Below are 21,885 nucleotides of genomic sequence, written 5' to 3' on the forward strand. Positions count from 1 at the left end.
CTTATTATTTCTGTAGCTGGAGTGAAATCAAGGGAAATATGAACCAATAACAGAATTAGAAATGCAACACAACCTTAAAAAATTGCATGTTTAATGCTACATAAATGTCAATACGTCTCATATTGGGCTAATTTTATCTTGTTTGTCCAGAGACATCATGTATTTTATTGGAGCAATGATGATTGAATTTTGAACAGTAATATTTAAAAGATGCAAAGATTCAGGCTTAGGGGAAAAGAGTTGTACATTTGTTATATCTGGTTATAGCTGCAATTTATATGCTCTTATTAGTGACCCCATGGGGTTGATGTTTTATAGCTTCTCCACAAAGCAGAGGTATTGATATACACCCAGTAAAGAACAGTTCAGTTCAATACTGTCATGTCAAGCTCTCAATTTATGCTTCATCATTCATATCTGCAGTAAGCTGATGGTCACAGAGATTTAGGGACCTGGGACATTAATGCTGTTCCTGAAATGTAAAATTGAAAAACTACAATAATAAAGTGAATCTTTGCAAAGCAGTAACATTTTTCAGCATTATTTACTTCTGAAAAAATTAGAAGTAAAAAGATCTAAACAATTTATCAGTATTATGCAATGCAAATATATATACTGTATACCACAATGGCATAACACAAAAAAGCAAACAACAAAAACCCATCCTTATTACAGCTTCTCAATTTAGCTTTTTAACTCAAATAGGCCTTAGGCCGACATTTAAAAAAAATGGTTTGCGGTTTAGCTCCATTTATCATTTGCTCTAGAATATAAATGATTAATATGGTTGCAATTGTTTGCACCTTTGAGTTGGGTATCATATTTAGTATTGTGTTGTGTTGTCAAGATGCATTTGTTCTTCAGCTCAAAATGATCAGTTAGTTGATGTTTACACTTGTTGTGTTTCATATACCAGTTGTGAAGGTTTGCGTTTGGCATTTTAAGGTGTGGTTTTGTCTCGAATGTTGTCAGTAGTTTAAAACAGCAAGCACTTTCATACAGATGAAACGCATGATTATAATATCAATTGACTTTTACGTATTGAGCAGATGCCTTTATCTAAAGTGTCTTAGACTGCATTCAAGGTACATGTTTTATCAGTTTTAACTTTCCCTGGAAATTGAACAGGAGATTGGCATTGCTAGTGTCATGCTCTTCTGTTTGAGTTGTTTATTTTACTATAATAGTGAGTAATAATAATAATAATAATAATATATTTACAATATAATTAATAATATATTCTATGCTTTTTCTTAAAAAAATTCACGCTAGTAAATTAATTAAATGAAAAAAGGCATTTTTTAAAAGCCATGCAAGCTGTTGCCAGTGTAATTTTGTAAACACCTAATTTTTACTGTGTATGTGAACTAATGCATTAATTGTGTATATGTGAACATGGATGAAAAAAAAAGAGATGAAGAAAAAAGAGGTGAGATCCAAGATGGTCAAAAATAGAAACGGTGAGGAAAAATAGCAGAAAACCCAGTGGTCAAGGAGTGGTTTGCTGTCAGCACCCTGCAGATCCCTTCTCCTCCTCCTTTAACAGTCAACAGAAGAGAGCACTTGTCCTTTCTTACTGGAGCTCCTCTCAGCCAATCAGAAGATGGCCTCGCTGCTTTGTCATCAGCTTCTGATTGAGGAAGGATCTGTTTTCCTGCTCTGTTTGTATAAGCTTGATAAAATGCCAGGTCTCTGCAGCCTCTGGGGAGAGCCAAACTTCTCTGTGATGTGATCGATCACGCTTCATCCTCATTAATACAGTACGCTGGCTTGAGGAGCGAAAGAGGTGATTGCCGTCTGCTTGATACTCCTCCTTCTTATTGTGGGCAAGGGGATTGTAAGAGAGCACTGTTAGACGTACTCTCGCTGGAGCTTCCTTATCCCACATTTGCATTTGATCATTAAGGTGATCCCGTGGGAATATCAGACCTCCATGTACGACAACTTGTACCTGCATGGATTTGAAGACTCAGAGGCGGTGAGTAAGGGTCTATGTGTGCGTCTTCACGCTCTTTTCAATGAATGCATGCTCACACAGATGCTTTGAGGATGGCTGGAGGAATTCAGCTTGTGGATGGTGCTACTGGTCCCATTGAGTGTTTTGGGGGAGGGGAGAGGATCCGTATGTGTGTGTGCATGTGTATAGGTTTTGTTTCACTGTCACCTCTACTCTTTCTCCAAACCTCGCTCTGCCTTTCAGATGCATCGTGGAAGAAGCAGTTGGGGGAGAGCATCAGTCAGCTGTTGTGGTAGCCTGTTATTCCGTATCATTGAGCTGTCGCTAATAATGCCACGCTGCTTACTGGTTTAGTTCCTTGCATGCATTGTTTTTGTTTTTGTTGGATTTTCAGTGTGGCCTCGGCTACTCAAAAGGAACGCTTGCTTAAAGTGCCTCTTTATTTCTGCTTGTAATGAAGGGCTTATTTAATTAGCATCATTTGATCAGATATAAACGAGTCCCATGGAAGTAGCAATAATGTTGAGCATTGATGTCTGTACTGGTTACAGCCACGCCAAGGCTAGTCTCCTAATTCAGAGAGTCACAAGTTTCAACACTTGTGCAGAAATTTTTTTTACATGAATCACAAACTATCCACATTCCACTCAGTGTTACCATTGGCAAAAGTCAGAGCTGAAAAACGAATTGATACTATCTTATCAATTTTTGGCTGTATGGCTTTGTTTAACACAAAAATATTTTGAAGAGTGCTGAGAACCAAACAACATTGGAGCCCATTTAATTTCACTGAGACAAATCTCAAAATATATTTATGTTCCTCAGAAGATCCACCCAAAATTGAAGATTTTGTCATCATTTACGCACCCTTGTGTTGTTCCGAATTCATATGAATTTCTTTCTTTTGCCCAACACAAGAGATGATATTTTGAAGATTGCTGGGAATCAAATGATATTGAAGCCCAGTGACTTCCACTGAATTTTTGGAAGAATATGAACAGAAAAAAAAATCATTTTCGGGAGAACATCTCTCACCCACTTTTGCACTTTTCATAATAGGAAGTTGGCAGTTCAGATTTGTGAGTTGGTCTGAATGAAGGATTCCTTTTATTTTTTTATGTACAGTATGTTGGTGTTATTAGTTAGACCTAAGAAGGTTTGAGAAAAGTAAGTTTTTTTTTGTTTTGTTTTTTTGATAAACCTTGGAAATAAATCGTAATTGTGTGGATTTAAGACACCTCTTGTGTTATTTCCATACATTTGTTTGTTTGTTTGTTTGTTTTTCATCATTGAATTGAATGCCTGATTTAGCCTCAGTGAGAAACATAAGATATTATATGAATAATAAATATGTATGAGTTACTTTTAGTAAACAGTAACGTTCAATTTTTTATTTAAAATATATTCATTATGTCTCATTTTGTGACACTTAAATTATGATTTTTTTTTGTGACAAATATGTTGTGCAATTACTGTTTACTGTAGGTGCGTCACCTTTAAACAAGTCACTGACTGTTAACAGCCTCACAAAACAAGAGATCAGAAAATCTGAATTTGTCACATACCAACATATATGTTAACATAACATCCCATTTACAACCTAAATACCAAATACATTCTGTTAGGCTTTCATTGATCAGGGGCTCTTTGAAGGAAATCACCATGATTTATCTCCGTTCACCTAACTGATAAAGCACTCTAGCATAGTTAAAGGACAAGTTCACAAGTTCATTTTTATTAAAAGCACATCTTGCCAGCGGTGAATTACCCATTTAAGATCTGTCAATTAGGGAGCAGGTGTTCACACCATATACCAGTGGGGATTCAATCAGGAGGGTCCAATGAATTTTGTCTGCTTTCCACATTTCCTATATGTATGTCTGTCTGTCTGTCTGTCTGTCTAGCAAAGTATCTGTTCTCTACTGTGAAATGCTGAGAGGCTGTTTAATTTATGTGGAGGACAATTTAATACCCTGCAGCAAGTATTTTCTCTGGAATTATATGGTGCAGAAATATAATGGAAATTATGTCGTAAGAATGAAATTATGTCAAAGTAGCTCAGGTCTGGTGGCCTCTGATGATCTTAATATAGCCTTGTGGTCTAATTGTGTCTGCCTCTCTTTTCTCCTGTTCCCTGACGGCTTATGAATATTAAAGGTAATGGAGGGTTCAAGAGGGTACTATTCGTTGCATGTAATTGTTTCGTGTATCCTGTTTTTTATATTTATGACACTGATGGTGTTCCATATTGTCAGTCTAATTGTGCATACAAGATGTGCACTGTTATATTTGGAATTGTTTTCTAATAAAAGCAACTGCAAAAGTTTCAAACTACCAGTTCAAACATTATCTCATACTGCATTTAAAGTGGAAGTGATTGCTTTCAGTATAGTTTAAAGGTAAATGTTTTGAGGGAAATGGATGATAGTGACTTCTGTTTTTTTAAACAATTTTTTAAAATTGTATTGTTAACTAAATTGGACAGAATTAGAGCAGTTAAAGCAATAGTTCACCCCAAACCTGTATGACTTTTATTCAGATTTATTTTTTTCTGATCTTCTTTTGTGTTACACAGAAGAAAGAATTGCATGTATTGGTATTACATGAGTAAATATGAGCGAGTTTAAATTTTTTGGGTAAACTTATTGTAATAACTCCCTCAATATCTAACCAATCTCAAAACGAGTTTAAAATCTGGCTCTATAACTCTAGAACTAGTAACGTCTGCTTCTGCTTTTTAGTTCGCAACCAGTTCGCAATTCAGACTGAGCAATTCACGAACATGCTGTTTTCAAGGAAACAAGTTCAAGGACTCAATTCCAATTTTGGGATCAGTTTAAAGATCAGTTTAGTCAGATATTAGAAGTACTGTACCTTTCATGGCTTACTATGTGAAACAAAGCTTTCATCATCATCTCTTTTTATGGTTAAGTATTTGCTTTCATCAGATGTGGCCCTAAATGGTAGTGATCTCGTGCTGTGTTGTGGAGAGATTTATCTGTAATTACCCACTGCTCTTGCCTGCATTGGTCCTCAGCCCTCGTGATTCATCTGCATATCTGCTCACTGGAGGATGCTTTTTCACTGACCGATTTATCTGCTTTTGTTTTCAAAGAAATACAGGGCAAGGGTCTAACAGCATAGTGGACTTTGAGTGCCCCAAATGCTCTCAGACTCACTGGCATCACAGAAAAATGTTCACGGCGTACAATCTCTGAAGATAAGCAGAACGTGTGGCTTGACAAACCCAAGCCCACACACTTGACGTGGTTAGATAATGGTGTACACACTGAGGCAGAGTACATGAAAGCTGCATGTGGTTCAGCCATTGTATGTGGGGGTTTACTCGTCTATACTGTCATTTAGGGACAAAGTTGTCCCCAGACATTAATTTAAATTGTCCTGAAAAAAGGACATTCTTAAGTAAATCGTTAAAAAGGATTCTTAAACAAAGTAAATAAAAGTCTAATATCTAAAAATATATTCTCATTAGTGCTGTCAAACGATTAATCGTGATTAATCGCATCCAAAATAAACGTTTTAGTTTACATAATACAGTATATGTGTGTGTACTGTGTATATTTATTATGTATATATAAAGAAACACTCATACAACATATATTTTGAAAATATTTACATATGTTTGCATGTATATCTTATATAAATATATTTAATATATAAACATAACATATTTTCTTAAATATATACATGCATGTGTGTGTATTTATATATACATAATAAACATACACAGTACACACACATATATTATGTAAACAAAAACTTTTATTTTGGATGCAATTAATCACGAATAATTGTTTGACAGCACTAATTCTAATATATACTGAACATGTTTAAAAATAGTTGTATTGTGTGTGTGTGTGTTTGTGCGTGCGTGCGTTTGTGTGTGTGTTTGTGTGTGTGTGTGTGTGTGTGTGTGTGTGTGTGTGCATATATAGCAAGGAGTCATAACATGAAAAATGTTCTTTTTGTGTTTTGTTATAATAACTGTTTGTTTGCGTTTTGTTATAAAAAGAGTACTAAGTAAACATTAACTTGCAGAACTCAAAACTCTCCACAATCCGAAGAGACAATCTATTAAATCAAGATGCAAAAATGGTGGTGGGATATATACAGTGCCCTTCATAAGTATTGGAACAGTAAAGACAAAATTGTTCTGTTTGCTGTGGAGTCAAGGAATCTGTAAATATGATTAAAAGATGAATATGAGACAAAACTACAGAATGTCACATTTTATTATTGGGTGATTCAACACAAAGATGTTTTACCAGCTAAGAAGATCAGCACTTTTAGAGTTTCATCTCCCTATCTGATGTGAACATAAGTATTGGAACAGTTGCCTCACAGGTCTTTCTAAGTGTTCAGCTGTGTCCTGTTGCATTAATTCTTCAGATATTAAAAGCAGGGAATGTGTATTATCAGTTATAGCCATTGCTTCTTCATTCTAAGTCTTGCATTCGATGATGACACACACAAACCAGGATGAAGACAAGGAAGCCGACTCTGAAAGAAAAGCAAGCAATTTGGATGCTAAAAGAAAAGAGGAAGTCAATTAGAACTAAAGGAAAAACAAAGGGCATGGAGAAATCAAGAGTTTAGAACTACTAGCGGCGACATCAGCAACCAAAGACGACCTGGTCACCTGAGAAAAACAACAGTAGTTGATGAGAGACAAATCATAAAAGCTGTGAAAATTAACCCTAAAATACATGTCTGTAAAATCACCGACAACCTCCAGAAAGCCGGGGTGATGCTCTGTCAATCTACAGTCCGCAGGAGAATTTGACACAGAATTACAGAAGCTATACAGCAAGAAGCAAACCTCTGATCAGCACCAAAAATAGAAAGGCAAGATTCTTCACAAATGTGAGCCAGTAGAGGTTTGGAACTGAGTTGATGGACCGATGAGACAAAGATTAACCTTTATCTAAGGGATTGGAATGCAAAAGTGTGGAGAAAAAAGGGAACTGCAAATCCTAAGCATACAACCTCATCTGTAAAGCTTGGTGGAGGTGGTGTCATGGCATGGGCGTGCATGGCTGTCTCTAGAACAGGACCTCTTCATTTTAAAGATGACTTAATGTATGATGGCAGTAGCAGAATTAATTTGGAAAGGTACAAAATCATCTTGGCTACCAATATTCAAGAAAATGCCACCAAACTCATTAGAAAGCACTTCATATTGGATCAGGACAATGACCCAAAACACCCTGCCAGTTCAGTCAAGGATTTTATAAGGGCAAAGAAATGTAAAGTCTTAGATTGCCCAAATCAATCTCCAGATTTAAATCTGATTGAACATTAATTTCACCAGTTGAAGAGGAGACTAAAGATAGAAACTCCCCAAAACAAGCAACAGTTGGAATTGGCTGCATTAAAGGCTGGAGGAAATCATTTCAAAGGATAAGACCAAGAGTCTGGTGATGTCTATGGGTTGCAGACTCACTGCTCTGATTGCATGCAAGGGATCTGCAAATAAAAATTACCTTTTAATCTTTTACATCTGCCTTAAATTCAACTGTTCCAATACTTATGCCCACATCAAATAGTGGGATGAACTCTAAAAGTGCTGTCCTTTTTATTTGTTAAAACATGCATGTGTTGAAAAACTTAATAATAAAATGTGACATTGTGTAGTTTTGTCGCATATTCAGCTTTTAATCATATTTGCAAATGTCTTGACTCCACAGCAGAGAAAGCAATTTTGTCTTTACTGTTCCAATACTTATGGAGGGCACTGTATATATCTGCTTTTGTTTTCAAAGAAATACAGGGCAAGGGTCTACCAGCATAGTGGACTTTGAGTGCCCCAAATGCTCTAAGACTCACTGGCATCACAAAATATAAATGGCTGCTTTGAATAAATATAACTGGGAAAATATTAATAGTTTGATTTTTTTTAATGAAATACGACAAAAAAAAATTATTTTTATTTGCGGCCTGTTTTTTTACACACCAGTCATGGCTCCTTCTAAAGTTGGAAGCACTGGTTAATAGATTTTGCTATGTGGTAATAAATAAACATCAGCTGGGTCATTTATAAAACTGTCTTGCTGCTAAGTAGGTTGTGATAGCCGAGGCATAGAAATAATTTCCGTGTGCATTCATGCTAAACCAAGTGCTTGAGTAAGAAATTCTAATGTGTCTCCAGACATTCTCATATTAAGGTGTTTTTCATCTCCTTCTCAAGCAAATGTATCTGAAAAAGCCTGTTTGAAAGAGATAGATAGATTCATTTTATTCTGATGTATCAAGTTTGAGATCAGTATACATTTTCAGCCTTATTTGCCTAGATTTATTGTAATGGGAAGTATAATTATAGATTTTTGCTAAGCTGAACTACAGTCTTCATCTGTCTGAATGAGTATTCAAAGTCTTTTGGAGCAAATGCAGTCCAAGGCAAAATATAGTCTGCATAACTTTCTAAAAATCAGACAGGTATAAAAAATAAATAAATAAATTTTACTTTTAAATTACCTAATTTAATTTGAATACCTCAGTAGCTTGCAATTAGTCAAATTCACCTGATAGTCTAAGTTGTTTCTGAGAAGCTCTCTTATGGGATTGACTTGGACAGTGCAGCAGATGAATCATGCCTTCAGGGACTGTATTTAAATGTATTTATGACCCTCTCATCAATGTGTCATGCCAAACATTGCATGGCCACAGGTAATTTTAATTATCAACAACTGATTTAAAATTAAATGATTAATTTATACATGACCATATGTAAAAAGATGATAACTGTTTAACAATTAAACCATTTATTGCTTGAAAATTAAATATTTGACCTCAGGTTGAAGTGTGCTGGCAGCCTGAGAAAGAGGAACTGTGCTATCATCTGCTGAGGAAATGTTCCCGTCCTGCACCCTGCCATCTCTCTCCATCCAGCCGTCGGTATCGCTGAGTCGGCAGCATAGAGGAAGCAAACCAGCTGGCCATGGGGTGTAATGTTTTCTAAAGTGAAGTGATTGCTTGACTGCAGATTCTGTAAACGCCCAAAACCATTTGGATACCTGCATGGTATCCAAATGGGACCCAGAACTGTCTGGATACCAACATTCTACTTTTGTGTTCCACAAAAGAAACGAAGTCATACAGGTTTAGAACGACATGAGGGGGAGTAAATAGTGACATGATTTTCCTTAAAAAGCCTTTTTTGCTATATTAACTGCATGTTTATATAATAAGTTGCATTGTATTTGCAATAAGCATTGTTTCTATTTAGATCAGACCTTGTGATCCACCAGATCAGACCTTGTGATCCACCAGCTGCGATCCACTGAACTTGATTATACAGCAACACATGCAAATATTTTGATGGGCCAAAATATATTAGTGTTTGTTGACTCGTAAAAGTCATTGTGCATCAGCTCAGTTTAAAGATTCAAATTGTTTGTGTTGCAGTATTAAACCGAATAGTTTGACGGTCCAGTGGTCCTAATGTGTGCTGGAGAATGAGAAGATGAAAAAAAAGAGTTGCTGCGAGGATGAATCACAGGGGCTTTGATATCATCAAGAGCAGATGCAGCTCCTGTCACTTGACTCGCCTCAGTGCACATGGCCTTATGTAACACTGGTCACATGACTACCCTGGCCATGGAGGTCCATGATCTAGTGTGATGGCCAGTAGTGAGAGCATTGTGCTGGCTAGGGTTGTGAGCTTAAAAAACTGATCTAGTCGTGTCTAGTCATTAAATGAACAGAGATGGAGATCTAGCACTTTTCATCCAATTCCTTCATCTCCCACGGTAATAGAGACATCTTTCTTGGCAAAAGTGAACTTGCAGAAGTGATGATATCATATACAGTTAGACAATATAAATATTTTTGTTTTTTATCATGTCAAAGCAACCAAATCCCTAGTGACCATCATTTTCCTATTTTATTGAGCCTTGTTAACTCATTGTTTCTGGTTTCTTTCATAGTTGCTCTTGACTGTACTATAGTTCTGTGTCTGTCTGATACTTGTACAGTGCTCTTGTTTGTTTGTTTTTATTGTTAGTTTTTTTCTTCTTTCGATTAGGTTTAATGCAGTACAATCTATCTGCAGATAGGTGGTTGGGGAATAGTGTGTATTTTACAGCTCTTGTGATGGTAAGAACATCAGACTGCTTTAGCCAACCCCAGCACAGAAAAGATAGACATGGGCATCATCTGTCAAATTGCATAACGGGATACATTGATGATATTTTTCCTGACAGCTGGAACACCTTTTTTGTAATATGTTGTAATATAATATGGCACATTAAATGATACCACCTTCATTTAAGGGATTTAAGTAAATTAGTTAAAATATTTGACTGAAACATAAAATACAGTGTATACATGGATACATGATACATGGATGGTACAAAGGATGCAATAAACCGTAATGCACCAAACTTAGATTTTTTAATGACTTTTAAAAGGTTTCTGAGTAAAATCAGATATCTTACACAGATTTGTTTTAAGCAAATGTGAAGCAAGATCACAGACAGATTTTAAGGGTGATGGCAGTTAATCGCTTATGTTTGAGGGATATGAGATTAAGTAGTTGTCCTTACCTCAGTGAATTTGTAAACATTGTAAGTGCTACTGTTATTACTGAGAAATGTATCCAAACTATTTTTTTGTGATAAGTAATTAACCTGCATATTCGGTAAATGTTGATGTTCATTTAATGGAATGAACAGTAATAGCTGACGTTGTAGTAAAAAAAGGGCTGTATTTAATTCTGGATGACTGTATTGCAGTGATAAAGAGAATACTAGTGGATTATAAGATTAGTTGGTATGTTCTTATGGGACACAACTACAGGTTTAGTGAACCTCCAAGGCGTCTGTTAGCTTTGAGCACAGTCTTTTGATTAGTAGATCAAAGCACATGTTGCTCTTGAATTCATTGCATATCTTGCTCTTAATAAATTGCCATTTTGGTTTTAGATTTTGGTTTGTCTTTCCTATGGGACTTTTGATCCATTCACCCTCTCTTTTTTATTCTCTGTAATACCTTTGACATCCATAACTCTGAATCTTGGGCCTGTCAGCTTCAGTCATTTTGTATTTGATCTGGTCCTCTTTCCCTCAATGCCGTGAGCCTGTGCATCAACATCTGCACATGCATTTCTCAGCTTTGCAAACACTTAGACCTGTTTACTGCACTCTTACTGGACTGGGGTTCATTGATAAGTGTCATATCTGCCTTGTCGCCTGTTTCTAAAAAGTGTCTAAAAGGAATTTAACCCTGTATTCATAATTTCAGGTTCCTCAGAATGCAAGCTTTCATGTGTGCTTCTTCAGTACCTTAAACGGGTCATATGATGTGTTCAAATTTTCCTTTCTCTTTGGAGTGTTACAAGCTCTTGGTGAATAAAGAACATCTTTGAAATAGCAAAGACTAAAGTCTCAAATCCAAAGAGATATTCTTTATAAAAGTTAACACTCGTACGCTCCCCCTGAAAAGACTCGTTCTAACATGCCCCCACATATCTACGTCAGTATGTGGTAAGATTTGTATAACGCCGCCCAGATGTTCACGCAAAGAAAGAAGGCGTACCTTTTATTCTTGTTGCAGTATTGCTTGAGGCATTCGGCCAATCACAATGCGCTGGATAGATGGCCAATCACAGCTCACTTCGCTTTTCAGAGAGTTGAGCCTTGTGAAAATCGACGTGTTTCAGAAGGCGGGGCATAGAGAAGAAACAATAATGTACAGTATGTGGAAAATAATTAGTTTTTTTAACCTTAAACTACATAAACACATTTCATTACACAAAATATTGTTCTCTTTAGCAGCATCATATGACCCTTTTAACATTTATGTTATGGTGGAATTTCTTGGATTTTACCTGTTATTTATTGTTTTATATATAGCATTTGTTTGAACAAAAATACAGTAAAAACAGCAATACTGAAATAATATAACAATTTAAAATTATGGTTTTCTATTTTAATATATTTTCAGGTGTAATTCATTCCTGTATTCCATGCTTACCACATTCTCCTTGATAATGTGTCATTTCACTATTACTGCTGCTTCTGTTATAAGGCTTTCTATGCTTTTCATATTTACATAACATTTATTCCAACCCTTTAACATGAAAGATTATTAAAAACTAGCAGCTTCTGCTTGATGCACTCCAATGAACAGCTATTTAAAACAAAACCTTTTAATGCAGTCTAAACCCATTCAGATAAAACAATAAAATTATTATGTGTGTAATACAAATGTGTGTCATTAGGGACAAGCCAGAGCAAAGTAAAGGCTATTCCTCCCACATATCCTTTGTTTGGTGCAGCACACATCCACTCTAAATCATCTAGAAAAATTTTTGGATTCTTGGGGTTGTTTTACATAAGGTGCTGGGAATAAATTGATAGATATTCACAATGTGTATGCAGGGTTCCGCCGATTCCTACACTAGCAGACCATCTGACTCAGATGTCTCTCTGGATGAGGAGCAGAGCGGCCGGCAGGAGAAAGAACAGCAAGCCACCGTTCAGCTGGAGAGGGCAAAGGTCAGACTGTCTTAACCAGAGCCACCTGTACTGCACCTATGCCATTTTTCTTATATATGCTTCATAGGTGCTTTAAATCTGTCTCAGGCCAAAGCAGTGGCCTTTGCCGTGAGGACAAATGTCAGCTACTGTGGTGCCCTGGATGAGGATGTTCCTGTCGCTGGCACTGCCATTTCCTTTGATGCTAAAGACTTCCTTCACATCAAGGAGGTGAAGAGGGCATTTATTTAATGAGAGCCTGTCTAGCTGTATCCATTTATAAATGGAATTTAAACAAATGTCCTCTGTGTATTTCCACAGAAGTACAACAATGACTGGTGGATTGGGCGACTGGTGAAGGAAGGTTGTGATATCGGTTTCATCCCCAGTCCCTTAAAACTAGAGAACATTCGCTTACAGCAGGAGCAAAAAAGGGGTCGCTTCCATGGGTAAGTAAGTAGGGAAAATATGAGCAATGAGTGTTACGCAAAACCTTAAACCATTTTGAAGGCTAAGATGCAAATCTGTCTTCCATTATATTACTTGACAAGCCATTGGTGGTAAATTATTAAAAAATTAGTAGCCATTATTCGTCAAAGAAGAATATAATGAAAGTTAATGAAAAATGTGGTAGATTTCCACTGTGCAAATTTCAAAAGCCAAATTTCAGGATGATTATAAATGCCCTTGAACCTCGTTGTTCATTGCAGCATTGTTCTATTTAGAACACAGGACGGGTGATTATTCATGGGACAACTCATTTTGGAATTGGCGCAATGTCCTTTCATGTACTGAGCATGAGCATAGTTGTAGGTGTTTTTGAAAGAAATGACACACAAACCCTTTGAATGAGATGCTGCCCTCTCTTAACAGCAGTGATCAGCAGTGTTGAGTCACGCAGTAGTCATACCTCACCACTTAACCAAGGATCCACATAGATCCTTGAAGATGTTTACATATTACATCTCTGCTGAAAAATAAATATACTAAAATGTATTTGAAGTACATTTATTTCATGCTAAGTACATTTAGATATTTATGCATGTAATAAAAATACCCTGCAATTGTACTTTTAGTATACTAAACTGATTAAAGTCTGCTGGACTCCAGTTATTCATGCAATGTGATGAGCTTTTTTTTTTTTACTTTTTAATTAACAGTCCTTAATTACCACCATTCCCTATTCTCTATTCTGTCCCTATAGGAAGTCCAGTGGGAACTCTTCTTCCAGTCTGGGTGAGATGGTGTCAGGCACCTTCAAGCCCAACCCTGCTTCTGCAGGTCAGCTTCAGTCTTCAGCTTTAGTGAAGGGTTCCCTACAGACTTACAGACTGGTTTTATAAAATGTTCAGAAATTACAGAATAAATTGATGTTTTCCAATAGCAACCAGGGGAAACATGACTGTTTTTTAATGCTGTCCAGACAGACACTATAGAGAAGCTGTGTTGCCCAGTGAAATTTAGTGTAAAATTAAAAACCATACAGGAAGAATGCTAGGCATTGAAAATGTTAATAAATCATATTTATTACATTTAATTTTGTATTTTAAGTAGAAAAAAAAGATGCATCAGATTTTGTTCTAATCTACTTTTTAAAATTCCTCGTTTCCATCATCACAGGTAAACAGAAACAGAAAGTGGTGAGTGAGCTTTATTTCATTTGTCAATTCTATAAATTCTACTAAAGACTATACTATTGTAACAAACTTCTGTTTAAAGCTATTGCAGTGTTCATGCAGTAATCAGTATGGGGTTATTGTGGTGCATATAAACAGCATATTGTTTCACATCAAATTGCTGTTATTTTGCAGGCCGAGCACGTTCCTCCATACGATGTGGTCCCTTCCATGAGGCCGGTGGTCTTAGTTGGCCCATCACTTAAGGGATATGAGGTAGGCCTCCCCCAATCCCTATGGTCTGTGTGAGTGTGTATATTTAGACATGGTAACCAGGGCATCACTTCTTAAGCAGCGAGCGAGAGGGGATGTCGGTTTGTCACTGAATAGCAGTCATCATCTCCAAGCAGAGTTGCCAAGGCAACAACTTTCTGGGTACAACATGCCAGTCTCAAAAATGGAGCATGGTTTGAAATTAGAAAGAGAGGAAAAAAACATAACCACCATCCCTGAAATCAGGGTGACAAGCATATTAGCATGCACCATCTGAATATTAGACTAGATCTCTTGGAGCATATATATTATGATTGATCTGTGAAAGATAAACAGCTGTGTTTGATCATTCAAGCTCATTATTTACGAATATATGTCATCTGCTTCTTTTAACATTATTTAAAAGAATAACTCACCCAAGTGATTTTGTCTCTTTATTGGACTTTTAGAAATTTAGCATTACATCACTTGTTTACCAGTGGATCCTCTGCAGTAAATGGGTGCCGTCAGAATGAGAGTATAAACAATTGCTAAAAGCATCACAATAATCCACAAGTAATTCACACAATTTAAGTCCATCCATTAATGTCTCATAAACTGACAATCTGAATGTTTGTAATAGATGTTTTTCATTTTAAAGCATTGCTTATGGCTAAAATATGAGTGATTTTGTGCTCCTTAATAATGGATGTAGGTTTTCGGTTCACAAGACATTAATTGATGGACTGGAATCATCTGGATTACTTGTGGATTATTGTAATGTTTTATCAGCTGTTTGGACTCTAATTCTGACGGCACCCATTCACTGCAGAGGATCCAATGATGAGCAAGTGATGTAATGCAAATCTTTTTTTCAAATCTGTTCTGATGAAGATACAAACTCATCTACATCTTGGATGATATGGAAGGAGTACATTTTCAGCAAATTTTCATTTTCGGGTGTCTCTAAGACAGACTGCACTTTTTTTCATTTCCTGGCTAGACGCTGTTGAAGTCAATTAGATATTTTCCAATGAATCTTTCAAATAAAATCTTTCTTTTTACTCTCCTGTCCTCATGGGTTTGAACACAGGTGACAGATATGATGCAGAAAGCACTCTTTGACTTCCTGAAACACAGGTTTGAAGGCAGGTGAGGGACAGCTTTTAATGCCTTTTGGATTTTAAATACCTTTCCTGTACATGTGTTCATGATTTCAGTACATTTATTTCCTAATTTCAGGATATCGATCACAAGAGTAACCGCAGACATCTCTTTGGCCAAGAGATCTGTGCTGAATAACCCTAGTAAGAGAGTCATTATTGAGAGATCCAACACCAGATCCAACCTGGGTATGTCAGCTCATGTTTAACTGCCGTTGAGCATTTCTAATTGAATGCAAGTTAATTAATTAATGTTAGACATTTTTGCTGCTTCTAAGCCAGCATGTTGACATAATGCTGAATTTCTTTTTCTGTTTCTGGCAGCGGAGGTTCAGAGTGAGATCGAGCGAATTTTTGAATTGGCCAGATCCCTTCAGCTGGTTGTGCTGGATGCTGACACGATCAACCATCCAGCCCAGCTCATCAAGACCTCTTTAGCTCCCATTATTGTCCATGTCAAAGTGTCTTCTCCCAAGGTAAAATGGTTGCATTTCTTTATTAAAAGAATTTGAACAAGTATTAACAATATATGTTAGTTGAATGATGTTATGATTACATAGTTATTGCATTTGTGTACTTACAGGTATTGCAACGGCTGATCAAATCACGAGGGAAGTCTCAGAGCAAGCATTTAAATGTACAACTGGTGGCAGCAGACAAACTAGCTCAGTGTCCTCCAGTGAGTATCTAGAATAGCATAACATAGTCTGATTCTTCCCTTTTACAGTGTTTGCAACCCATTTTACTTTAATAATCTGACATATACTACCGTTCAACAATTTGGGGTCTCTTATGCTCACCAAGGCTGCATTTATTTGATTAAGAATACTGTAAAACAGTAATATTTTGAAATATTATTACAATTAAAAAAATAACTGTTTTCAATTTGAAAATATTTTAAAATGTAATTTATTCCTTTGATGGCAAAGCTGAATTTTCAGCAGTCATTACTTCAGTCTTCAGTGTCACATGATATTACAGAAATCATTCTAATATGCTGATTTGCTGATAATGAAACTTTTCTTGTTATAGATGTTGAAAACATTTGTATTGCTTAGTGTTTTTTGTGGAAATGTCATTTTTCAGGATTCTTTGATGAATAGGACGTTCAAATTAACAGAATTTGTTTGAAATTGAAATCTTTTGTGACATAAAGGTCTTTATTGTCGCTTATGATCAATTTAATGCGTCCTTGCTGAGTAAATGTATTCATTCAAAAAAAAAAAAAAGAAAATTCCAGACTTTTGACCAGTAGTGTATCACAGAAACACAAGATACTCAGTAAGACAAAATGTGATTTTTATTTATTGAGGCTGGATTAGGTTGTGAAAAGTTGGCGTTATGCGCCAAAATAGAGGGAGGTGGTTGAATGGAATGCATTAAAAATAAGGGATGTGACATATAAAACACTGACTACATTGCTGTTGCTGCCCTGTTCCAGGAAATGTTTGATGTAATTTTGGATGAGAATCAGCTCGAGGATGCATGTGAACATCTGACCGAATATATGGAGGCCTACTGGCGTGCAACTCACACTTCCCTCAGCACTCCTCTGAACCCTCTGCTCGGCCGCAACCTGGGCTCCACTGCACTCTCACCGTACCCCACAGCCATCTCTGGACTACAGGTGAGTGGAGACTTGGGACTCTGTTTTAAATACGTTTCTAAATATTCCAAAATATGCTGATTAGAATAGGTCGAAAGTCCTTGATAAGCTCCACCCCCTTGGTTAATTTTACCATCACAAGCTTTAAAGAATGTACCATAGGAATGAACTGGAGATTTCAGAGATTCCTGGAGATTTGCATGAAATTTCAGAAACCAAAAATGAAATGAAATATTATGTTTATGTGTGCGGGAATTAAGTTTATCTCATTTTTTCGACAGAAATTGTTAGCTTGCTGTATGCAGTAACATATTCGAAAGTAATTGCTTAAAACTGTCCTCTGAAAGGGTTATTTTGTATTTATTTTGTATTGTAATATATTGGTTCCGCTGCTAATATCGGTAAACTTTCAACAGAGCCAAAGAAATAAAAACAGCAATCACATCAGCGACAACTCTCCAATGGAGCGGCGCAGCTTGATGACGTCTGATGAGAACTACCACAACAACGAGCGGCAAAAGAAGAGTCATAACCGCCTGTCCTCCAGCTCCCAGCAAAGTCGAGACCACTACCCTCTGGTAGAGGAGGAGTATCATGATCCCTATCAAGACACGTACAAACCTCACCGCAACCGCGGCTCCCCAGGGGGCTACAGTAACGACTCGCGGCACAGACTCTGAACATCCAGTCCCCTACAGCCAGAGCTATGAGATAAATCTCATGTAATTGTGTAAACCCTGTCTGAAAAAGCAGTGCATTGTGTTCACTCTGAAACAGGTCCCCATGTATGGGCCATCTTAACTGAAAGCAAAATCCGAGCACCCGGTCCTTCTATGTAAGGCAGTTGTTTGCAGCCCTTGCGCATCTCTTGTCAGGCAGTTGGAGGTGCTGATTTTATCTGCAATGGTTGAGATAAGTAGCTCTTTTGGAGGAGTGACAACTATAGTACCATCTGGTCTATCCAGTTTCTTCTAGTAGAGGCCTAAGCCCTGCGTTTAATTGCTAACCTAAAAGTCCTGCATTGTCTATATTTGCAGGATGTTTTGTGGTGGCATGCTAATTTTCACCCTGAACTAGTCCCAGCATGCAGAAATGCTCAACAGTGCCAAGACCCAATCAGCGCAGAGCCTTTTTGCACGATTTCAGTAGCCAATGGAAGTGTCATGCATTCACCGTTCTGTTTCCTCCTGTCTTAGTATTTATATTTGATGGTCTCTTATTTTGCCCAAACAGCCTCAGGTACGAAGCAGGAATGCTTCATAGATGCCAAAATCCAAGAGGTTTCTTTACCAACAGTCTATTTTCATAATGATCTCTGCAGGCAGTGTCAACAGACACTTTTTTTTTCTGAGCAAAATACAAAATATAGCAACATATTATCTTTTTTTATGTACACCATATAATGCCTATAGTTCAATCAGCGCTTTGCCCAGGTTCACGAGTGGGATGTTGTTGCAAAAAAATTATGCCAGAGCACCAGTATCAGATAGATTTTATTTTAAATTACAAGATTTACGGATTATATTTCACCAAAAAATCTGAAGAAAAACCATATAAATATGAACAATATAAATACAATGAAGCCTGTTTTAGGACCGTTAAGACTCAAATTGTGACATTATTTTCATTAAAAATTAAGCATCCACTTCTCTATTTCAATTGCTGCAATAAAAAAACTAAGATTTTTTTGTGTTTGTTTACATTGTAAAGAATTATGCATTGTGATAGTATTTGTTAAATTTCAATAATTACTTTAATAGTGTTATTCAGAATAATGGGTTAAAAAATGCTATACATATTATGGAAATTAATAAGAATTTAAAGGGTTATTTGTGCTTAATTATCATTAAAATAACAGTATTATAATAAAAATGTAAAACTTGTCTAAATCAACTATATTTTCTTTATGCTATCTATGTATTTATTTATTTATTTACTTTTTTATTTTTGGTGAAATGTGACCTGAGCATGTTTTGTGAGATTCTCAGGGGTTTTGTTGAGCTCATATGAAACGGCGCGGTAGCCTGTGTCATTGAAATATATGGCAGCTGAGTGGAAATCCATTCTGTCACTGAGGGAGTGTTTACACGACACTATTTTTAACTAAAAATGGGAATTTCTAATAATGGGTTAAAAATGGGAATTTTTAAGCGTGTTAGCCCTTCATTTACACGAAAAAGGCCCTGAAAATGCAAACTTTTGAAATCAAAGTGCAAGTTTTTAAAAAAAACAATACTATTATCGCCTCAGTGTACAGTGAACTATAAAAACATGAATTTGTTATAACAGTTATGCGCAAGTGTATTACGTGTTTGCATAGTGATTCTTTACAAAGTGGCATTGCCAACTACTGGCCTGGCATGCACAATACAGCATTTTTAGTAGTTTTAGCAAATCCATGTGAACAGGCATCGTTTTGACAACGTTGTCATCTGTACACAAAACTATTTCAAAAATGCTAAACTTTTCTGTTTTTAGTACACTCTTGTCGTGTAAACCTACTCTTAGTCAGGTCTGTGGATCACCATAAAGTTCATCTGTTATAGTAAGCTTTATGAAACACGTAATTGATTATTATGACTACTACTAGTCTTGAACTATTTAGTGTATGCCTGACCTATAGTATAGTTACTGTTTGCCGTAGCAGGTACACTAACTATTGGAATTAAAATTAGACGTTAGACTAAGATACAACATAAAAACTATAAAAGGAAATGCATTTTCTTATTGTTTGTTTTGCGTGAAAGCTTTTTCTGTAATTTTTTTTTTTTTTAACAGCCTGTTTGCAAAAGCTGTTCACACACTGAAGTGCTCAGATGAACAAATCAGGTGTCATTCCTGCCTTTGCATGTGCAAAACTACTTGCTTGTTCTGCTGGCTTACATGATTATGACAAAAAACATCAGATTTTTTCTATCGTATTAGATATTTCTCCAACTCCATTGTCATTTATTCAATGGAAAATGCTAAATGATGTTTGATGAACAGTCCAGACGATGCTTGAATTGATGTTATTTTAATGTTGTCTGGATCTTGACTTTAGCATTTTTCTCGACTCATTTCTTGGTACTTTAAATCACAACAATTCCGCAATCTGACTCAGTTACCTTAGTTGTGTTGTGTTGTACAGTGTTTCCTCTCACAGAGATCGCTGTTGTGTGTTCGTAATGCTCAGAGAGAGAACAAAAGCAGTGTCGATTCAGTTTTATAGTTACTGTGTTGCAAAAAGCATTTGGTCCATATCCTTCAGTGGCTTCATATAGCTGAGGTTTATTCATATCTGAGTGTTAATACTATATGTTTGGTGTGGAAATGATTGGATTTATCAAGTTTCCATTCTACTGTAAGTTCTACCTGTGAGCAGTTCTGAAGAGGTAGCTTTGTTAGTAATAAACTACTGGATTTGTTGCGTGCAGAACCAGTAGGAGAGAAACTCTGTCTGTCTGTAGGCTATTTTCAGTGTATACGGTATGTAGCATTTGAAAGCATTCGGTAAACGTTTTTGAAACGTTTCTTGCTGCAGTTGAGGGGCCAGTAGAAGTTAATGGAGTTTGGGTAAAGTGTCCTTATTCTCTGATCACTGCCACCCCCATTTCTCCTGCCCACTCCACTGTCTGTGTGCAATATTTCATAAACTATAAACTACTTTGAACATACTATTCACTTGTCTTGTTTAAACAAGTAACATTCTCTGAATCATATAGATTGTGAGTATTCATATTATAAATGTATAAAGAGTTAATTGGGAACCAGTTGACAGTATTGTTCTGAAATAGTATTCATATTATATTATTATTTCTATTGCCTATTAGATCATATGCCTAAAACAACACTTCCAGCATTATAAGAAGTTAATCTAGACATTAGTCTCCTTATGAAACCTCTTATTTGTGGACATCCTCAAATTAACTGATAGTTAATATATATATATATTGTTTTCCCACTACATGTACATAACTTTATTTGTATAGAATTACAAATTTTGGTGTATTTTCCATAACCTTAAGGTCCTTTGGTCATTTTTGGTGTCAGTATTGTAGCCAACACTCAGGACCAACATTGCTGTTATTATTAGTATTATTATTAATTTCAGTTTCAGTCAATAGATTCCCTGCCAGTAACTTTATGCCTTAACTTTATAATAAGGTACATGTTCAATTTTTTTCCAACTTTTGCAAACAGAAGTTTTTTTTTTCTATCCCTATGGATTTAATTTATTTAAAAGTGTGCTAAGCATTTTCATCTTATATGCCGATTTAAATGTTATTCTGTGTGTGGTAAATTGTCAACAACTGATCAGAATGAATTCATTTTGTAAAAAAAAAAACAATGTACTTCCTATATCCACTGCCCCGTTAAACAATTTTTCCTTTCCTTTCCTGAGAATAATAGATTTATTTTTTCCTCAGTCAAAGTTTTGTTTCATGGAATGGCATGTTGGTAAAGGACGATGAGAAATTAATCCAAAATAAGTGATAGCCATTTACTATGCAAATGTGTACAGTGCTGCATGCTAATGCTTTACCTGCCTCTGCAACTTAATGGCTTCAAATGGAGTTCAAATGGAATTGTGGGTACTACTTGTGCAGGACGGTATTTGAGAGAAATACAAAACTGCATGCATATTATTCCATTTGCATCGTCAGATTAAAGAGACACTATATGGTTTTTGGGAAATAGATGTGTAAGATGAAGTAAGTTTTCTTTTGTAAAATAAATTTGAATGTAAAATGAGTGCTGTGATGATTTATGTTTTTGACCCTCAGCTCTTTAATAGCACATTTTCAGATGCACA

General features: G+C 36.1%; 1 protein-coding gene across 2 annotated transcripts; it reads left to right on the plus strand.

Moving 5' to 3' along the window:
* The first annotated feature begins 1,566 nt into the window (after positions 1 to 1,566).
* On the plus strand, positions 1,567 to 21,824 carry cacnb4a (calcium channel, voltage-dependent, beta 4a subunit). Of its 2 annotated transcripts, XM_042731654.1 has the most exons (14): positions 1,567 to 1,786; positions 1,907 to 1,978; positions 12,358 to 12,474; positions 12,562 to 12,684; positions 12,775 to 12,902; positions 13,658 to 13,734; positions 14,074 to 14,093; positions 14,265 to 14,345; positions 15,415 to 15,473; positions 15,564 to 15,673; positions 15,809 to 15,960; positions 16,068 to 16,163; positions 16,926 to 17,111; positions 17,507 to 21,824. In XM_042731654.1, the coding sequence occupies exons 2-14, from the start codon at positions 1,934 to 1,936 to the stop codon at positions 17,768 to 17,770; spliced, it is 1,458 nt and encodes a 485-aa protein (XP_042587588.1). In that variant the 5' UTR covers positions 1,567 to 1,786; positions 1,907 to 1,933; the 3' UTR covers positions 17,771 to 21,824. The 2 variants fall into 2 exon arrangements, with proteins under 2 accessions (XP_042587588.1, XP_042587587.1); XM_042731653.1 differs by having other exon boundaries at positions 1,568 to 1,978.
* Positions 21,825 to 21,885: the final 61 nt, after the last annotated feature.

This window comes from Cyprinus carpio, chromosome B9 (assembly GCF_018340385.1).
Source record: "Cyprinus carpio isolate SPL01 chromosome B9, ASM1834038v1, whole genome shotgun sequence".
Classification (NCBI taxonomy): Eukaryota; Metazoa; Chordata; class Actinopteri; order Cypriniformes; family Cyprinidae; genus Cyprinus; species Cyprinus carpio.

What these genes read in the sequence shown, in the direction of transcription:
- cacnb4a (XM_042731654.1), top strand. Translation starts at nt 1,934, where the DNA reads ATGTACGACAACTTGTACCTGCATGGATTTGAAGACTCAGAGGCG. An exon ending in GATTTGAAGACTCAGAGGCG is followed by an intron (nt 1,979 to 12,357) that starts GTGAGTAAGGGT and finishes ATGTGTATGCAG; the next exon opens with GGTTCCGCCGATTCCTACAC. An exon ending in TCAAAGTGTCTTCTCCCAAG is followed by an intron (nt 15,961 to 16,067) that starts GTAAAATGGTTG and finishes GTGTACTTACAG; the next exon opens with GTATTGCAACGGCTGATCAA.